The sequence below is a fragment of the Cotesia typhae genome, unplaced genomic scaffold, assembly GCF_013202065.1.
Source record: "Cotesia typhae breed Kobodo isofemale line unplaced genomic scaffold, CoteBio_Ctyphae contig_59, whole genome shotgun sequence".
NCBI lineage: Eukaryota > Metazoa > Arthropoda > Insecta > Hymenoptera > Braconidae > Cotesia > Cotesia typhae.
Window position 1 is genome coordinate 67,501 of NW_027423761.1, and position 16,850 is coordinate 84,350.

At 34.4% G+C, this 16,850-nt stretch overlaps 3 protein-coding genes across 4 annotated transcripts in view; 2 read left to right on the forward strand and 1 right to left on the reverse strand.

Annotated features, from left to right (window-relative positions):
• Megf8 (multiple EGF like domains 8) overlaps positions 1-8,301 on the reverse strand; it is a 10,759-nt gene extending 2,458 nt beyond the window's left edge. Inside the window, exons 1-5 of the mRNA XM_074250625.1 lie at positions 7,607-8,301; positions 7,381-7,544; positions 7,024-7,301; positions 197-6,960; positions 1-41 (exon numbers count right to left, since the gene is read on the reverse strand). The exon at positions 1-41 is cut by the window's left edge and continues 2,458 nt beyond it. Coding sequence (XP_074106726.1) covers positions 1-41; positions 197-6,960; positions 7,024-7,301; positions 7,381-7,544; positions 7,607-7,859 — 7,500 coding nt within the window. The 5' untranslated portion in view covers positions 7,860-8,301. The remainder of the gene's footprint in view (positions 42-196; positions 6,961-7,023; positions 7,302-7,380; positions 7,545-7,606) is intronic.
• A 325-nt stretch (positions 8,302-8,626) lies between these two features.
• Spf30 (Splicing factor 30) lies at positions 8,627-10,539 on the forward strand. 2 transcript variants are annotated; one of them, XM_074250633.1, is made up of 6 exons: positions 8,627-8,785; positions 8,865-9,088; positions 9,174-9,323; positions 9,747-9,897; positions 10,005-10,150; positions 10,257-10,539. In XM_074250633.1, the coding sequence occupies exons 1-5, from the start codon at positions 8,747-8,749 to the stop codon at positions 10,146-10,148; spliced, it is 708 nt and encodes a 235-aa protein (XP_074106734.1). In that variant the 5' UTR covers positions 8,627-8,746; the 3' UTR covers positions 10,149-10,150; positions 10,257-10,539. The 2 variants fall into 2 exon arrangements, with proteins under 2 accessions (XP_074106734.1, XP_074106733.1); XM_074250632.1 differs by having other exon boundaries at positions 10,005-10,539.
• A 130-nt stretch (positions 10,540-10,669) lies between these two features.
• Positions 10,670-13,685, forward strand: LOC141532170 (solute carrier family 12 member 8). The gene is made up of 8 exons (XM_074250394.1): positions 10,670-11,079; positions 11,145-11,325; positions 11,401-11,546; positions 11,603-11,834; positions 11,898-12,099; positions 12,182-12,779; positions 12,871-13,056; positions 13,129-13,685. Exons 1-8 carry the CDS (start codon positions 10,876-10,878, stop codon positions 13,465-13,467), a joined length of 2,088 nt encoding a protein of 695 aa, XP_074106495.1. The 5' UTR covers positions 10,670-10,875; the 3' UTR covers positions 13,468-13,685.
• Positions 13,686-16,850: the final 3,165 nt, after the last annotated feature.

Sequence of the window (16,850 nt, forward strand, 5' to 3'; positions counted from 1 at the left end):
TGCATCTGTGAAATCATGGGGCATCACCGTCGTTGTAATAGCTATATATAAAAAAAAAAAAAAAAAAAAAAAAAAAAAAAAAAAAAAAAAAAAATTTTTTATTTTTAAAATAAATAAAAAAAAAAAAAAAAAAAAAAAAAAAAAATATATATATATATATATATATATATATATATATATATATATATACACTTACGTTCAGTAGGTGGATTAAGTTGATTGAACAGCATCTCGCAGGTACCACCAGCTGGATGATCTGTTGGTGCTTCAAGAGATCCCTCAGTACAAATTCCTTGTCCAGTAATATTAGCAGAGTCAAGAGAACACCATCCACAGTGAGAGTGTTTCAAGCAGGTGCTGCATTGCTTAAACACCGAGCAAGGTTCTGGACACTGTAGAATGTCTGAATTACGTAATACCAGACCACAAACTCCTCCAGCACAGTAAAGAGGCTGATACGATGGAGAAATACATTCATTTAACTGAGTAGACCAGCGACACTCGTGCCAGCCACCTTCAGCTCCAGTTCCTCGTAAACAATTTGAGCAATCTTTGTGATCGCTACATCTTACTTCACACGTATTACTGCTGCTCGCCATTTTGATACTTGACCGGTCAAATATGTCTTTAGAGACACAGTTCCAATCGTAAATCGGTTCACTGGTCATCTTTACCCCAAATTCAGATGTTTTTAATACCTGACGTGTCCAAACGCAATCCTCATTCAATTTACTACACTTTTCACAATCACTAGCAGGACACTGTCTTTCACCGCACTGATTTACATTCATAATTGAAATTTGCCGTAAGTTACATTTGTTTTGTTCATCGCAATCCTTTTCCGCGGGTATACACTTTCCATGAGGAGTTGGACAATTGGTACACCATTTACAAATTGGTATAACATCCTCATCATCGTCATCATTCTCATTTTCACGGTAATAAGGCCACTGGGCTAAACATTCCGTGCAGCTTTTTAAATTTTGACACTTTCGACTGGCCATCCACTCGTAGTTGCAGTAAACACCGTTAGATCGTTGTGACATTGTAACGTTGGTATTGCATTTATCAATACGATAAATTGATGAGCTCTGTTGATTTGAAAAACAATACGATTGATTGTTACCTGTAATGGTGATAATCGAGCAAAATGAGCATCCAAAATACTTTCTACATACGGTTTTTTCGGTCCATAAATTACAAAGATCGTCGGGAATATTTATCTGAGTAACATGATTATTTATTCCACCGTCAAATCCACCTACAACATAAATTGCATTAACTTCTGGATCAGCGTGAGTCATAGCATGAGCATACGCCGGTGGTGGAGGAGTTCCAATTATTTCAGTGTCATTTGTAATCAATCGAATCCATAAATTACAGGCATACTCGTAGGCGATTAACGAATCATTGGTATTGTATGGATTTTGACGACCACCAAAAATTACCATATACTCATCAGTAGTTACAGCAGAGTGAAGAAATCTTGCTTGAGGTAAACTACCAACTTCAGTGTTGTCATTATTATTATCATTAAAAGGCGGAAGGACAGACCACGTGTATGTTTTATAATTCAAAGCGTACAATTTATTTGATATAAATGTTCGATTGACAGCGTAAGTGTATCCACCAAATATATACAAACTGTCGGATTTGGTGTGATAAACTGTCGAGTGTCCATAAACACCCAGAGGACCGTTTCCCCGTGTTGTCATAACCGACCACAACTCTGTTTCTAAATTAAATTCCCAGACACTGTCTAGATATCCATACTTGGGACTAAAACCACCGATTAAAATTAAACTCTCTGATTCGGCATTTCGACGTAATGTCAAAGTGTGTCCTGCTAATGGTGGTGGGACAGCTCTAACTTTAGAATTTACAGTTGTTGTAGTTGAAGTGATAGTAGTAGTAGTAGTAGTAGTAGTAGTAGTAGTAGTAGTAGTAGTAGTAGTAGTCGTTGTCGTTGCTGTCGTAGATCCCGCTGGTAGAGAAGAAATGTGTTTAGTAACAAGACTCCATCGTTGATTTTGTAAGCTAAACTTCCAAAAATCACTCAGTGTATTGTTGGACAATCCACTGATACCTTCCTCTTTACGTGATAATCCACCGTAGACGTAAATCTGTTGACGACTGTGAACTATCTCAGCAGCGTGAAAGTACCGGCCTTGAGGCATAGAAGCCTCGGAAGTAGATTCAACGGTAACCGGCATCCAAGTGTTGTTTCTAGTATCAAAAAGACGAATATCATTTAACGGACCGTGGCTCAGTGAGTACCCGCCAAACATCCAGAGACTACCTCGTCGGTCTGCAACGAGACTATGTCCAAATCTTGGCAGTGTTTTCCGTAAGTGATCGAGATTATCAGCAAGATACTCAGAATTAAATAATTCTGTAAATACCAATTGATGAGACTTTAATTTAATTGAACAATCACGACCACCAAATCCAACAGCACAAACACAATGACCGTAACTTTTATCACAAACACCCTGTTTCTTTGAGGACGTACAATTATTTGGACACAATTCAACATCACAATTAATACCAATAAAACCAATTTTACAAAGACACTGCCCGTTTCTACACTCTCTATTTATTGGACAGTTAATTCCACAAGTCATAACAATGTAACTCGCGTTGAATCCTTCAACTTCATCCAGCTGTTTATAATGAACAGTGAGAGTCCCGGACTTGGCTTCAACAGTCACCGGATAATTGGTACTTTCAGTGCAATAAACACCCAACAGTTGGCTCTGATGGCTGCTGATCGATGAAACAAAATCAGGTAAACCATCGTAAACATAGACACTATTTTCCTGACAGCTTACATTTATATCTTCGTTAATAGTAAATTGGATAATACTCTGGGGGGCAATGTAATCACCATCACCATCATCATTGTCATTGTCATTATCATTACTGGAGTTGGTCATATGCTGACTGTTGATAGGACGGACAATCCAAAGACACTCGCGAGTAGGACTACCAGCAAGATGACTCTCCCAAAGTGATAGTTGGGAGTATCTACTGCCTAAACCTTGCTTGCCAATCATTTCACCTTGGGATCCAGTGAGCATTCCACGAGACATGCACCCGTAATAGCACATTCCCCCATTTCTTGGATCTCCGTAGTAATCTTTTTTACATTTTTCACACATTTCCCCTTCAGTGTTGTCTTTACAGAAGCACTTACCAGTCTGTCGATCACAGTAATTGATATTGCGGTCTCCATGCTCATTACAATTACATTTTATGCATCCCAATGACGTAGTGGCATTACCGTAGCTTCCAGCTTTACATTCCTCACAGTATTTACCTGTAGTCCAATCTTGGCATTCATCACACACTCCTACAGCATTTATACAAGTTGAATGATTATAACACCCACAATTGGTCCTGCAATCAGGCCCAGTCCATCCAATATTACACTCACATTTGTAATCTGGCGCTTCACTACAATAACCATTAATACACTTTTCATAGCAAGTTTTGGTACAATTTTCCCTACCATCACCATTGAATCCTCGTTTACACTGACAGCTGTAACTTCCATGAGTATTGGTACAAATAGCATTGGGATGACAGTCGTGTAGTCCAAGATCACACTCATCGACATCCGGGCACTGAGCATACGCCCATCCAGATTCACGATTTATCAATGTCGTTTCATTTATCGCATAGTAATCATTAATGGCAAGACTGCAATTTACATGGGGTCGATTAAAATCACCCTGTACGCAAACTCCAGTGATGGGATTATCAAGACTGTAACACCAGCCACAACTTAAAGAATGCAAACAGTTTGTACAGTTGGTATGACGATTACAACTTTTACACTGATAATTTCCCAAAGAGAATCCTTGATCTGATAAGGAAGAGGATGAGGATAAGAAGGAGGAGGAGGAGGAGGAGGAGGAGGAGGAGGAGGAGGAGGAGGAGGAGGAGGAGGATGATGATGATGATGATGATGATGATGATGATGATGATGATGATGATGATGATGAGGAGAAGGAGAAAGAGGAGGATGAGGAGAAAGAGGAGGACCTAGACAACAACGAGGACCTAGAAGTGACACCCATAAATCCAGCTTGGTCCATCCACTCACGACACAATCCAAATTGATACTCTGAAGTATAAACAGAAAAGGAAAAGCACTCATGTGTCGCTTCACACCAAACACAGCGTCCTTTTTCGTCCAAACATTGAGTACAATTTATTCTGTGTCGACACGGAATGGGACACTGATCAACACTGAGAACACTGTTGGGTAGTCGACCAATTCGAGCACATCTTGCCTCTTCGGTCCACCATTCGCACAAATTGGTTGTCACACAAGACTCACAGGTTATATAATTTGAGCAATTGGCACATGCCGATGGCGTTATAGTCAAATAACGCCACTCGGTAATATTTTTGTGATTATACTCGACAGTTGTTACACAACTTTCAGTTTCATTGAGAGCGCGTGATAAGCACTTGTTGTTCAATTCACACCATCCGCAAGATGAATCGGTCAAACAGTGAAGACAATTGCCGTACTGGCTGCAACTACCGTTTTGATATGGTTCAAGATACTCAAAAGTAAATACCTTTGGATTTTCTGATTTTTTGCTGTGAGTTATTTCCATTTTACTCGGATAGGCGTAATTAACAGTGACCATCCGTTTTGATTCAAAGTCCAATAAATACCGACCATTTGGCTGTAACGTCATTTTCGTTCCATCAGGCCATTTTGTTGGAATACATTGGGACGTTTCAGCAGTTAAATTAGCTACAAATTCTAATTTTTCATCACTATCATCAAAATTGTGAGTTACTCGTAGGGTAGCGCTGTTGTAGCTGACACAAATTTTTAAATTTTCAGCGCTGTCATCCCAAAAATACTGTGGAAGTCTAAGAAATCCAGTAAGCCGTGCAATCATCTCTCCACCGAGGCCAGATTCTGTTTTGGCACCTTGCATAGATGGAACATTGAAATCAATAGTCGTAGCGTTGACAATTGTAACTGAATCCGGCTGAGTAAAGTTTACAGGAGGTTTGTACTTGAGAAACGTTAATCCAGGTCGACGATCCAATTCACGACACTCATCTACTTTGATTATTTCAGTACCCTTTGGTCCCCACCAGCCTGGAATTTGAGACAAAGTGTCATCACGTAAACCACAAACGCCATAATTATCGTCTTTGTGATGACAACGGGCATTTTGTACACACCAAGTACACGTTCCAAGATTTAATTTGTTTGAAATAGAAATTTTTCCCCGAGAATTGGTTCCCCAATTGCCGGTTCCACTGTTGGGCTGTCCGTGAATCAAACAAGAGTGACAATCACCCAAAGCAGGACACACACCAGGACAACGAGAAGTTTGCAAATTTGTTGTACAATTACTTCCGATTGTTCTACCATAGCAAATCTCGTCAGCAGAACACCATCCACACTCGGGATTGGCAGAGCACTCTGTAAAGGTCTTGTGCTTGAAACAAAGCTGTTCTAGCTCAGCTCCAGTGTAATCACCATCACCAGGTGCCAACATCGGTGGTAAAGTGTACGCCAAAAGATCAGCATTTACATTCCCGTGATACCCACCAACCAGTAATAAAGTATTGCCGTTTCTTACATCAGCTGCATGTGCAAAGACTCCCTGTTGTTTGGGATAACCAGCACCGTCTTTATGATCGGTGACTCCAAATACCTCATGGCTAACCCAAACATGACATCCCAAGTGATACAAGTACATCTGATTATCATAGCAAATTTCTTCCTTGTTGTGTCGATGAGAGTACCCACCAAATACAACTAAATAATTACCGACAATGTTGCATGTATGAAAAGCTCGCTCTCGTGGAACATAGGTGTCTCGGAGATGCGCACGTGGGTAATGAATTTCTGACCAGACTTTGCGGTTCAACTGAAAAACAAACATCCTGTCCGAGAGTTTGCTGAATCTTGCAACGCTTGCTACCACACCACCGTATACCAACAGTGAATTTGTTGCTTTGTGATAGATAGCCGAGTGAGCGACAACTCGCACGTCCAATTCTTTTCCACCGCGAACAATTATCTGGCGCCACTGTTCTTCTTCCGGGTGGGTAAAATTTAATTTTATACTGTACAAATTTGAAGAAAATTCTCCGTCAACTGTACTTCCTCCAAACAGATAAATAAAACTATTTTCTTTGTCGTCATCATCATCATCATCATCATCATTATCACCAGCTGCAAGGGTCAAAGTATGTCGAGTAAGCGGTGGAGGAATCAACGTAGACTGTGTTGCTCTCAGAGTCCAAACTCTCGCTTGGACGTCGTAGTGCCAGAGGTGATTGGACAGTGACCCGTTTCCTAATTTTCCTCCATAAATAACAAATCCATTTTTGTATTTACAGGCTGCGTGACCGTATCTTGGATTAGGATTATTTTTCAGGATCTCTTCTTCTTGTTTTTCATTGTCATTAATTTTTATGACAACAATATCATCTGACATAGGTACATTATTTAACGGAATCTGTCGTTTTTTTCTAGCAGGTTTTGTAAAACGGTAACCACCATCACGCCCATCGATAAATTCTCGCCAATTATTATCACCGCTATCAGCAGCACTGATACTGTCCCGAAAATGAAAACCACTGGAACTGTTTTTTATGTTGGAAAGAACTTTCCATACCAAAGAACTCGAGGATATTCCGTACTTTTCTTCAGCACCGTTCAATCCAATGCGTTCCAATTCACCAGCAATTAACATCGGATCTAAATATTCAGCAGCAGAAGCACCTTCCAGCACTTGGCCAAATTCATTTTCCCATTGACTGGTATTGAATCGATAAACCTGGAGATCACTGAGGACGTAATTTAAATTGTAACCACCGAATACATAAAGAGAGTCTGTTTTTCTATCATATATGGCTGTATGAGCAGCTCGAGGTGTCATTCCACCCTCTGAATGCGATAACCAGTGCCATCTAATTAAAAATTATTATTAATGTGTTAATATAAAATAATAAATATATAAAATTTGTACATACTTGTTACCATAAGGATGAGTAGCATGCAAAGAACAAGATTGTCCAGAAAAATTTTTCCGACATTGGCACCGTTTGACTCCACAAGTTCCAGCCTCGCTGCAGTTGTTTGGACATAATTCCCTTGAGCAATCCTTTCCTCCCCAATCATTTTCACAGACACAGGTATTGTTGATACACTTGCCGTGCCTGGTGCAGTTGTTTGGACAATCAGTGACTGAAAACTCGGCATAAAATCCGTCTAAAACGTAGTTAGTGTCGCTGTACAACAAAATTAGCATCTAAAAGACAACCAATTGTTATTATTATGAATAATTATTGTAATTGTAATTGAGGATTGAGGAAAAAAATAAAACTCACATAACCGGATGATGATGTCACTTGTTGAGGCTCGGTTTTACCACTAAAACTGCCTAAAAGAGGCGAACGAAAAGAATCTCCGTCGTATACAAAAACGTAATCATAACTGCACTCTGTTCCCATTGTCCTGAAGCTCAAGGTTATAAATTGTCTGCTGTTGTTTGCTAAAAAATTAAAAAATAATAATAATCAATGATTGTTAATAATTTGATTAATTTTTTTTTACCTTTAATTAGCCACTCGCAGTGAGAATCTTGGGTATAATTGGAACCCATTGGCCCGTCGCTGATTACTCCCCATGAGTTTGTAAATATCTTACGAGTTTTGTCGCAGGGAACTTGTTTGACATTCTGCTGAGACATTGACGGCGAGGAGCCCGAGGACAGAGGTAGAGAGGAAGGATTAACCAGCCCACGAACTATCAAGCAAAAGAACCAAGTAACTGCCCATATTGACATTACTTTCGTCCACCCCATCATCAAACCACATAACACTTTTGTTACACACTTAATTTTTTCTCAAAAACCATTATTATTATTATTATTATTATTATTATTATTATTATTATTATTATTATTATTATTATTATTATTATTATTATTATTATTATTATTATTATTATTATTATTATTATTATTATTATTATTGGTTTTTTTTTTTTTTTTTTTTTTTTTAATAATTCCTGTCTCTTGACAATTATTTTTATACATTATGTTCCAAAAATTTTTTATTCCAGTTAACAACCTTTTAAATACTGATCAAGATTCGGATAACTTTATAGTTTATATTTTGTTTTGTTGTAATTTAGATAACAATAATAATGTCAAAAAAATTGACAGGTTATTTATTACAGCTATAATCATCATCAGGTGACTGCAGAAGATTAAAATAAACTAACATAACAACAATATAGTATTTTCATAGAGAGTAAAATCACTGTCTTGTTGAATGTTGGTAAAAAGGTAAGAAAATTTTTACGCACGCGCAGTACTTTTATAAAACACAGAAATATATATATTTTTTATAAAATAAAAAAAAAAATTAATTTTTTATAAATAAATATATTAATTAGTTAATGAATAAAATTCATTTTATTATTTTTAAATGAAATTAATTTTCTAGTTTAAGAATTAAAATAAAAATATTTTAATATATATTAGAGATTTGTCACCTGCGCATGCGTACTTTCTATGTGTGCCCTGTAGTGGTAATTATTTGAGAATAAATACTAAGTAGTACTAGTTTCTTATTTTTCTTGAAAGTAATAACATCGTGACAACAAATATTAATACATTTAAGTTTTAATTTGTATAAATTTTTAAGTAGTTTTAAATAATTTAAAATTTGTTTGAGTTTTAAAATTAAAATGGACGATCTGCAGAACTACAAATTGCAATTACAGCAGGTAAATATATATTTTATTGTTATTAAACATAACCTATAAAAAAAAAAAAATAATAATTAATAATGTTGATGTTTTCCAGGTTGAAGCTGCGTTGACGACCGACCCCACAAATGAAGAGTTGATAAAACTCAAAATAGACCTTGAGGAAGTTATCGAACTCACCCGGGACCTGATAAAATCGCAGCAGCAGGAGAAAAAACAGTCAAATGGCATGGACCCGAAGGACCCTATTTTGCTGGCTGTTTTGGCCAACAAATGGAAACCTGGTGACGAATGCATGGCCCCCTGGAGCGAGGACGGAAAGTAAGTTTTTATTTTTTATTAGTATTTAATTTTTTTTTGAGTAATTAACATTATTTTTTTTTTTTTTTCCTTTCTTTTCAAATAGATACTATGAAGCGACTATCGACGCAATTAATGAAGACGGACTTGTAAACATAACATTTAAGGAATATAAAAACACAGATGTTGCCATGTTGAATCAATTAAAATCAGTTGCTAAAAGACCAGCATCTGACTGGGCTGATCAGAAATCCAAGTGAGTTTTTTTTTTTTTAATTTTATTAAAGTTTTTTAGGGTTGTATTTTTTTTTTTTTTTATAACTAATTAATTGATCAAATGTCTGAAAGTTGAAAAAATATTAACCCTAAAAATTAAAAATTAAAAAAAAAAAAAAAATACAATCAAACAAATATTAATTAAATATTTTTTTTAATCCCTTAATCTATGAATGCGAATCCTGTTTGCGCTTATTCACCGTCGTATGAAACTTATTCCCAATGATTATTTATTTACTTAACAATTAAACATGTACATATCAAATATATACGTCTGATTTATTTGATTAGAAAAAGGTAACAATTTAAACCGTACACACAATTAAAATTTTTAATTAAAAACATAATTTACCTATTATTATTTCAATTACTGACAATAATAGTAATTATATTTTAAAAATAGAAAAATACAAGCAGCAGCGGCAGCTGGAGCAGATCCGAATAAACAACGGGAATATTTGAAAAAGAGAAAGCAAAGAAAATTACAGCGTTTCAAGGAATTGGAAGAAGAACGGGAACAGGAAAAAAACAAATGGCTGGCATTTACAACTAAAGTAAGTTTTTTTTCTCTCTCTTTTTTTTTTTTTTTTTTCTTCTTTCCAGTATTTAATTTTTAATTTTTAATAATTAAATATTAATATTATTTTAATGAATTTTTCAGTCTGCCAAAAAGGGGGTTGTTAAAAAAAGTATATTTGCAACGCCGGAAAATGTTAACGGAAGAGTGGGAATCGGAACTTGTGGAGTCAGCGGTAAGGAAATGACTAAATTTAGTAATGGTGAAAAATGGAGGCGTGGAGCTTAATGGTAAAAATAAAAAAAAAATATATAATAATAATAATAATAATAATAATAATAATAATAATAATAATAATAATAATAAACTTTGTATAATTTATATGATTTATTATAGAAGATGATATATATTCATCTTGTTTTTATTTGCACTATCAATAGCAATGGCAATTGTATATATACGGTATATAACAATCATATATATCTATACTGGAAATTTGTTATGACTGTTGTTATTGTTGTTATAGCCACTGTCAACAAGTAAATTATTTCATAATTTTATGTCGTATCGACAATACAAATCAATTCATATTACAATAGAGGTTTGAATGAAATTCCAATTGTGTGGAATTTTTTGTCTGAATAGTAAATATTAATGTAATTGTGAATAAATAAATAAAAAAAAAAAAAAAAAAAAAAAAAAAAAATACGTATTAATTTATTTTAAAAAAACCGCGACACTACAGCAGCGCCACTAACGATTCACAATTCCTATAAAATGTTAAGTGTATTTTTGTGGTAGATGCCTGTCTAATTTTTTATTAAAAACTAGTTGTAATATATTTTTATAATTTATTTAAATAAAAACAAAAAATCACACACACATGATCCGTGATATTAATTTATTTATATAAAAAATTCGACTGATTTCATCAATAAATAATATTTAACAAAAAACGTGTATATGTTTGCTAATGAAAACGAAAAATTGAATTATAAAAAATTAAATATAACAAATGGAGGTTAGAAATGACGACGACAATCCCCAAGGCGATCAACAAATTAATTGGAAATACGGTGTGGGTTCCTCCACAGACCGTTATTACACCCGGAATAATATAAACAACAACAACAATTATGATGGGATCGGGTCGATTGACAGCGCTGCCACTGCTGACATTTATCCATCAGGAGACAACGAGCTCTACGCCCAAGAATATGTAAGTCATTAATTTTAATTTTAATTTTAATAATTTTAATAGTAATTATTTATTTTGAATTTTAGAATGCTGATCCTTGGTGGAAATCAAATTTTTTCATTTCCCAACCAGTATTGTTTGGCACTTGGGACGGTGTATTTACGTCCTGTTTAATAAATATATTTGGTGTTATTGTTTTGCTGAGATCCGGATGGATAGTTGGACAAGCAGGAGCTTTAAATGCTGTGTTAATTATTTTATCATCAAGTTAGTATAATTACTGAAAAAATTTTTAAAGATTACAATAATAAATATTTGTAATAATAAATATATTTTTTTTAGTTTGTGTAGCTTTAGTGACAGTTTTATCAGCAGTAGGAATTTGCGAGAGATGCAGAGTTGAAAGTGGTGGAGTGTATTTTTTACTATCTCATGTTTTAGGATCAAGATTTGGTGGATCTATTGGATTACTTTATTGTTTTGGCCAGGTAAATTTAATTAAATTTAATTTTATCAAAGTATAATAATTTGTTAAATTTTTCAGGCAGTTGGATGTGCATTGAATGTTTTGGGATTTGGAGAATCAATGGCGGAATTAGTGGGCCTAGAAACACCCTGGACTCAACGAGGTTTTGCGTGTGCCGCCGTTATTTTATTATCAATAATAAACATCGCTGGAGTAAAATGGGTGATTAAATTACAGTTTATTCTTCTGGTGATTTTGCTACTGGCAGCTGGTGATTTTATAATCGGAAGTTTTACTCACGTTAATCCAGGTATAGATGAAAATTAAAATTTTTTTTTATAATATATACATATAACAAAAATAATTATTCCAGAGGCTGGATTTGATGGATGGTTGTCGGGAAATCTGAGAAATAATACATTTTCTAATTATCAAAGCGACTACGGGTGGTTTACAGTATTTGGAGTATTTTTTCCAACAGTCACTGGAGTCCTGGCTGGAATAAACATGAGCGGTGATTTACGGCATCCATCAAAAGATATTCCCAACGGCACTCTGGCAGCATTAGGAACTGGGTTAGTTTATTTTTAATATAATAATTAATTTTTAACAAATAAATTAATAAGCTAATAAAAATTTTGTTTGAAATTATTGCAGAGCGATACTTTACCTGGTATTTTCTTTATTTCTCGCAGCAACATGCTCGAGAGCAGCTTTGCTGGAGAATTTTATGATCGCATCAACCGTATCTGCTTTTTCAGTTCTTCTATTAGCAGGACTGTACGTCTCGTCATTCAGCAGTTGTCTGGGTGCGATGTATGGGACACCTCGAGTGCTCCAATCAATAGCCGGACAGAAGGTTATCCCTGGAATAAGCTGCCTGCAGCACGGTCGCGGCCCCAATAAAGTACCTATCTACGCAATGATTGTCGTTGCTATTGTCACGTTGACTTTTATCATTATCGGGGAAATAAACACACTCGCGCCGATAGTGACAATGCCCTTTTTATTGACGTACGCATGCATGGACTATGCTTATTTTGCTTTAGCACAAACTTTTGATCTTCAACACACGCGAGAACAAAGATTCCGAGTTCAGCAGACTCCTACTTTTGATAGATCAAACTACGTGGCTGCTGGTACTTTGGGTTACAATAATCACAATTACAATGAAAATAATGTTGGCAATGAGTACGATGTTAACAATGATTTAGATTCGCTTTTTCCTGAGAGAACTCGTCACAAAAATCTTGTGGTAATTATTTTCAATTTATTACATATTAAATTTGATATTATTATTATTATTATTATTATTATTATTATTATTATTATTATTATTATTTCAGAGAACTTTAAGTGTCAATTCAGAAACAATTGGAAATGTTGACATATCATCATCCCCGAGTATCGAAGACATACCAAATAATAACTTATCAAATACCACTAATTTAGAACGTAAGAATCTACATATTCATGGAAAACTAGGAAATTGGTACAGTCCACTTTGTAACAGATGGTTTTCATTATTTGGCGTAAGTATGATTAGAAAAAAAAAAAATAACAAATAAAATTATTTCTTATATTTTTGTAATATTTTTACACAGGCCCTTGTCAAATTGTTGATAATGTTTCTGGTCCACTGGGGGTACGCATTAGCGAATATAATCGTTGTATTCCTCGTCTGGAGTTACGTGGGTCACGCGAATCCAGCAGTAAAGCCAGGAGTATCAGCGGAATTTAAACTATTCGATTGGCTGAAGAGTTGTATTTTGAGACTAATAGGCCGTAAGGTGTACAATTACGAGCAGATTGTCGTCACACCGATGCACCCTGGTGTCCAAGTATCGTCAGCGCAGTTGAATGAGGAGAATCAGGATTTCGCGGGGCGACGGCGATACCATCAGACTGCTACTGTCACCGGTCAATATGTCTGCGTTGACTGATGAAAAATGTTTTTCCCCCTCCCCTTTTTTTTTTTTTTTTTTTTTTTTTTTTTTTTTTTTTTAATCCGAAAGTTTACAGACTGATAATACTTTTTAACAACATTTAATTTATTGCTTGTTTTTTTATTTTTTTAATTAATCAATATTGAAATAACTTTAAATTCCAATGAAAAAATTATAAATTTTTTCATTTTAATACTCTGTAAATACCAAAATTGTAATATCAAAATATATTTATATTATATTTAAATGAATCTTTGATATAATTATATAATATGAATATTTGAATCCTCTTATTGCACCTGGTAATACTCAACATAATCAGCGTAGTTATTATAATAATAATAATAATAAATAAAAAAGCTGATGATGATGATGATGACAGTTGGATTACTGGGATTGCGATAAATTACCTTCTATATACAAACACATAAATACATATATTTGCAATGATGCTGTTAAGGGTTGCGGTGGGGTTGACGATCTGTTTTATGTGTGTATGTATGTTGGTGGATCAAGAGGAGGAGGAGGAGGAGGAGGAGTAGATGCTGGTAGCGGTGGTGGTGCGAGGATTCACCCTGTACCGGCGCTTCAAACGGCTTCGAAACAGTTCAGTGCGCGACTGGCCATCGACGTGCTTTCACAACTGGTGGTACTCCTGGATAGTGATCTTTTCTTATATATATATATATATATATATATATATATATATATATATATATATATATATATATATATATATATATATATATATATATTATACACCTGTCAGTCAACAGAATTTTGGTGAGTTTAATATTCTTTATTAGATTATAAAAATTTTTATAATTTTCTAGTATTGAAAAATTAAAAAAAAAATGAAATTTTTTTTTTTTTTTTTTTTGATGTATAAAATGATTTTTAAAGGTGATAAAAATGAATGAATGTATAATTTGAATTAGATTAGTACAAGTATTTGACAAATAGGAAACGAGGCGTGACTAAGACATAGTTTAGTAAACTAGAATCAAACACCGAGGTGGTTAGTAGTTTACTACGAGGGATAAGTTTGTGTAGTATTTAGTAGCAGGTAGACTACTATAAGCAGTAACAGAAGCATAGGATAGGATAGCATAGCGTGTCTGGTGTACTATACTACTGGATTCATGAATGAACGACCACTTTCTCTACTTTATATCTCGATCTCTCTCAATCTCTATCTTTCTCTCCGTCTCTCTTTTTCTCAGCTAGCGTAAGCGCTGCCGGTTGTTCGGCTATTATCCCAGTATAGGTATACAAGTATACAAGTATACAAGTAGTATAGAGGTACCACCACCCACTACCCTCTAATGGGCTTCCTTTCTTTTGCACACGTTTTACTACCATTTATTTCTAACCACTTGACGCATTTAAGTATATTGCTAAACCAAAACCATTCAGTTTTATAATCATCATTCCAAACTATTTATTTTACATTCTTTTATTCCCAAATATATTTTTTTTATTATATATTCATATTGCTGGGATACATAATAAATTTATTAACTCTTGTTACCTTTCTCTTTTTTATTATTTTTACTACCCCTAATAAAAATTATATCGTCTGGAAAGGTATATTTAAATTTTAAAACTGTCACAAGTTAATAATATCCAAGTGAAATTCTCTTGCAGCGAGAATACTTGATAGTTATACTCCACCTGGTGGTGAAATAAAAAATTTAATTAATTATAATGAATTAAGTAATTATTTGTTTCCCCAAGTGATTTTATTATAAAATAATATTCCAGAAAAATGTATATCCCTGGTGTTTTATAACATAATTTTAACAATGCAATCAACTCTGATTGGGGACAAAAAAAAAGTAATGAATTAAAATGTAGAGACAATAAAGCTTACTGGACTAGTAGAAAAAAAGGTTATTAATTAAGGGTTTTATTGCGGTCAGCTAAATTTTATCACCAAGACTGTCGAGTAAACTGTTTTTGTTGTAATTAGCTCAAGTATAATTGTCAATATTTCTCTTGATTATGAGAAATTCTCCTTCAACATACCAGAGATGTCACCGGATCAAGTATCTCTTGGCGATTGAACACAAAATAGAGTGTATAGAGTGTATTGAGATTAAGATTAAGAGCGATTGCGCAAATCCATTAGTCTGGTAAATTTAGTTATATATATATATATTTATAGCAAACTGGCATAGAGATTATTTGGCGTGTTGGCATTTGAAGCGTGAAATCTCCGAGCGTTGCAATTTTTTTTTTCGACGTCTTTCTTTTACTTCCTTTCTGGGGTTCCGTCGCCACGTTATCACCCAGCAGGATTACTTTATTTTACGAGCGTCCAAGCAATGCCATTCGATTCCTCAAATTTATATAGACTATTTTAAAAAAAAAAACTCCCTAGTAAAGTCGAAAGTTGAAACGCATCCTCGAGAAGGATAATAAAGTGGAATGGTACTTGGTAAATAACATAGAAATACACACACTCTATTCATATTTTATAAGTAAAGTAGTTAAAAATAATCAACAACACTCGAGTGTATTATCTGGATGGACATAATATGTATAGCTGTAAGGGCTGTCTGTATATATTCCCGGTATTTGATATATGTGTAGGTACCTATTGTCAAGTTATGTACAATGGATCACAAGAACGAGCATGTGTATATCTATCACTTTATCACTCTATGACAATAAATGTTTTGTTGAAATTCATTAGGAGATATTTATTAAAATGATTTTAAAGAAATTTACAGCTAATAATATCCTGTTATAGATAGATAGATAGATAAATAGATAGTCAGTATAGGTATATAAAGATATATAAATGATGATGGTGGTGGATTCCACCCTCCAAGTCGACTATTTCATCCAACCGCAAATTCGATTTCGTGCGAATGCGATTTGAGTCTACCGTAATCCCGTTACTTCCCTCAGCTCTCACCACCCACTCGATCCCTGGAATTTACTTCTTCATTCCTCTCACTCTTCCTCTTCCTCTTCAACTTGCTCTCTCCCATCATATCCCTATCTCCTTTAGTTTCCTTACAGATGCCCTATCCTATATACTATATACTATATATTTTTTTAATCCCTTCAACAGACGATCAGTCTGCCTGTTGTACTTTACTCTCATCATTTTATTTTCAAAGGGATTCAATTTATAACATGTTTATAATTAAATACTATAAATTTAGTTTCCATTGGAAAAAAAAATCCAGAACAAAAAATGGCATTTTTTTTTTTTTTAATTTTTTTTCACATAATCCAGTGATGCTTTTCTTGTCAGGGATTTAAGGGGTCTACAGATTACGATGCGATGACCCCAACTGATAATCATTATCTTAGTGTGTGTGTGTGTGTGTGTGTGTGTGTGTGTGTGTGTGTGTGTGTGTGTGTGT

Coding starts and splice junctions, on each gene's coding strand:
- LOC141532170 (XM_074250394.1), top strand. CDS start 10,876: ATGGAGGTTAGAAATGACGACGACAATCCCCAAGGCGATCAACAAATT. Junction 11,326..11,400: donor GTTAATTATTTTATCATCAA/GTTAGTATAATT, acceptor TATTTTTTTTAG/TTTGTGTAGCTTTAGTGACA. Junction 12,780..12,870: donor CTCGTCACAAAAATCTTGTG/GTAATTATTTTC, acceptor TTATTATTTCAG/AGAACTTTAAGTGTCAATTC.
- Spf30 (XM_074250632.1), top strand. CDS start 8,747: ATGGACGATCTGCAGAACTACAAATTGCAATTACAGCAG. Junction 9,089..9,173: donor CCCTGGAGCGAGGACGGAAA/GTAAGTTTTTAT, acceptor CTTTTCAAATAG/ATACTATGAAGCGACTATCG. Junction 9,898..10,004: donor GGCTGGCATTTACAACTAAA/GTAAGTTTTTTT, acceptor TGAATTTTTCAG/TCTGCCAAAAAGGGGGTTGT.